Source organism: Melampsora larici-populina (assembly GCF_000204055.1).
Source record: "Melampsora larici-populina 98AG31 unplaced genomic scaffold MELLAscaffold_8, whole genome shotgun sequence".
Taxonomy (NCBI): Eukaryota; Fungi; Basidiomycota; class Pucciniomycetes; order Pucciniales; family Melampsoraceae; genus Melampsora; species Melampsora laricis-populina.
The window spans coordinates 113,638-117,086 of record NW_006768772.1 but is presented as its reverse complement, the minus strand read 5'-3'; the positions used below and the strand labels follow the sequence as shown (position 1 = coordinate 117,086).

General features: G+C 45.1%; 1 protein-coding gene across 1 annotated transcript; it reads right to left on the bottom strand.

Moving 5' to 3' along the window:
• Positions 1 to 1,426: 1,426 nt before the first annotated feature.
• MELLADRAFT_95791 (uncharacterized protein) lies at positions 1,427 to 3,232 on the bottom strand (the record flags this gene model as incomplete). Its single annotated transcript, XM_007407024.1, has 5 exons — positions 1,427 to 1,889; positions 1,957 to 2,485; positions 2,585 to 2,799; positions 2,867 to 3,106; positions 3,159 to 3,232. The coding sequence occupies 5 exons, from the start codon at positions 3,230 to 3,232 to the stop codon at positions 1,427 to 1,429; spliced, it is 1,521 nt and encodes a 506-aa protein (XP_007407086.1).
• Between the last annotated feature and the right edge of the window lie 217 nt (positions 3,233 to 3,449).

Here is a 3,449-nt window from a genome sequence, read left to right as displayed (position 1 = left end):
CTTAGAAATGAGAGGTCTCTTCCGTGCGCAAGCGCTTTTTGTCGATTTTTAGTATTTCTAATCATTGAAAACTGATTACATCTGGCAGGAGCCAAAGACCATAAATGTCAAATCGGGTGCCAGATGCCTCTCTGATGGTTTGAATCTAGAGACTGAGTGCGCAAATACACAGAATCAGAATGTTTGAGGCACTTGATCAGCTTTTGACCTCCTTTGGCCAATCGTCAGTCTCAATCTGATTCTTCGCCACCATTCAACACATTTACATGCAAGAACTTGCTACATATACTTGATACTTTCTGGAGGCCGATGATTTCTCCAGGTCACAAGCCTTGAATGTGGGATATAACCACATTTTATATCTCGTTCACCTTGCCGACTTAGACTGTTTACAAAAAAGCAAGGGGCCCAATTAAGTGATCATCGGATTCGAATTTGTCCAAAAGTGCTCCAAGGATCCTAGTTATCAGATTGATGATTCTCATGTGACGATAAAGATATGAAAATCACTCAAAGATAGAGTAGAAAGTTGAAAATCACATCAAACAATTCCTTAATTGTTCCTGTGATTCACCCACTCTTGGTGCAGAGAAACATCAACACCAAGTAGTCTAAAATTGTATGTTCCTTGTAACAACAGTCTACAATGGCCAGGTGAGAGTAGCTTCTCCTGCGTCAAAGTCACAAGCTTTATGCATCTTGGATTGGGACTGGTTTTTGATTGCTGGGGACCAATATGTGACAAGATGATAGGTTGGGTATCTTGTCTTTATGAACTTAAACTTTGATCTAGGGGCTTCAGGGTATAAGGATTTGTGGGCTATCAATGCATTTGACAGTCAAAGAAAAAAACGGTATGTCGCAGCTAAAATACTGGAGCCTTTGAGACTGTAGCCACAAAGTGTGGAAAGGCCCACCGATGTAGCCGACAGCAAGGCAAAACGGGATCGGAAGGACAAAAAAGCCTTGTTCACCTTAGACTTGACTTGGGTACAGTCAGTCAACATAATTTTTGAGCTTTGTCTCTTGTTTATATCAGGAGCTCTGAGATAATGCACGTCGCCGAGTACCTTCAAGATGATGCAGTTTTTTATTTCATTTCCACCTGTGGATATACATACATACAATTATGGGCTTAAATCTTCCAGAAATTCACCATTTTACAGCCACCGGCCAGTCCCCGTGGATATGATCAGTAGTGGACTCTATTTTACCTCAATACCAAATCATTCCAAGGCGACCTAGCTTCACCGAGGATAAGTCGCCCTGCCTTCAGATCGGGCGGATGATGAGTGGGTACGTAACGATGATCGTCACAGTAACAGGTTTCTGTTTATAATCATATCCAGATGAGTCTCTTAGGGCTTGATGGATGGTGATGATTGGAAAGTATAAAGAAGCCGAACGCCTTGATGTAGGCTTTCTTCTATCTTTGATGTTGAAATTTCATCAGAAGTGATTCCCGTAGAGGCGCAATCACACTACCATTGGGTCCGAGTGGTGTTCTCTCGCGAAGATGGATTGGTTTAGGTGGTGGTCGTGGTAAGAATGCAGCCGTTGATGCCGAGTCTTCTGGTCCCAAGGAAGCAAATGATAGACCGGTATCGAAGCTGAGGCGGCGAAAGCGTCTTTCTGGAACTTTCCGGTCCAATAAATGTTCTGTGGAGGACGGGGAATATGGCCCTGTATGTGGCCCGTCGTACGCAGGAGGAGGCTTTTTCAAAGGACTTTTATTCACAGAGGTCTCGGTGTTGGAACGAGTTCGGGTCATTCCAACCTCCTTGGATACTGATTTTTCGGACGAATCAGAAAGGGTGAACTGAGAATTCTGACGCAGGCGGGTGAAGAATTGGTTATGTTCTTTTCTTTCCTCTACTTGTGCCCAGGTCCTGAAATAAAAACGAGTTCAGTGGGTACCTGCGGGACAGTGAAGAGGCGCATATCTCGCTCGCTTACCATTGTACGATCACAAAGACGTACGCGCAGTACCCGCCCAAGCCAATCACCTCACGTGCTACCACGGTATTCACCTTCAATAAAGCGATAGCGGTCCTCACGAGAGATAGACTGGTTGCTGTCTGAAGCCACCTAGTAGGAAGACGTTGGTTTGGGGGTGATGTAGGCTCCCCTTTTGCCTTTGTACCATCTTGACCCGATTCTGAAATAGATGCAATTGAAATACGGCGAAGAAGGAGATTGTTCAGAACAATGACCGCGAGGAAGCAAAGCGATAGAGCTACTGATACAGTGGTGTAAACGTTAAAAGTTGACTCGTCACGGGCGCCAACACGGAATCCAGTTCCAGATAATTCGTATTCTACTTTCACAAAGGCGAGGATGTCGAAAACTATGGCTGTAGTGGCAATAGCGATGAGAGTAGAGGGGACAACCAGACGAGCTATCTTGAGGGAAAGTGCGTTTAAAATGACATTTGACCATGTGTGGAAGCCGAAGAAAGAAAGAGATGACAACACGCCCAGCGCAGCTGATTGTTCAGACCCGAATATATATTGGCGATGTGTTAGAGGTGCAAAGAGTTCCCATGTTAGTTCTTATCTCAACAAGAGCTGATAGTAATGCTGACCTGTGAACTTTTCTACCGATGTAAACCGATCAAGGTCTCCGGGGTTGAACCTACTGGCCGTCCCGGTGACCACCGTCAGGGAAAATAAGACTCCCGTTAAGACTAATACCCATCCAACGCTCTGCTTGCGTCTGTCGAAAATCGCAAAAAGTGTATCGAGAGAAGCAACATTTGGTGAGTTGAAGCAAGCACTGGGGATGTGAACTTGCGCCTCACTTTCGTTTCCACAGATATGCACCAAGTCCAAATCCTATGATCCCATGTAATAAGCCAAAGACCAACGTCGTAATGATCGCACTCTTCGTCAAGCCGTTGCACTGAGTGTTGGATAGAATGTTGGAACAAAATACTGCCATTATTCTCGCATTTCGCAACCACTCATGCAAAGCGAATTCAGTCAATCGATTATCGAAAACGGGTCGATGCCTATGGATCTCAATGCGATCGAACGAGCCTGTCGCGAGCGTGCAAGTGAGATAAAGGGTGGATGGACGCCACTTTAATTGGTAAAAAGTCGAGCACCTGATTAAAGTGTTAATTGTAATACCGATCCAGATAAATCGAGGTTGCCAACCTGTCAGGACACCCGAGTAGGATGCTGATTGTCCATGAAGTATCTGATTCTACGTTGCAACGGACAGAAGGCATCGTGCAGAGAGACCGACAACGATGTCAGCCATTGACATCGAGGCTTCATTACCCTTACATATACTCATACAACCAGTACTGTTTATCAACGCGAATTGAACAAGCTTGGCCTGCAAAGTACATGTTCATCCGAGCATGAGCAGGCCTCGGAATGCCTAGCGCACTTACAACAGGCACGAAACTTCGAGTCAGATATACTCACTGCAAAAGAGGATCT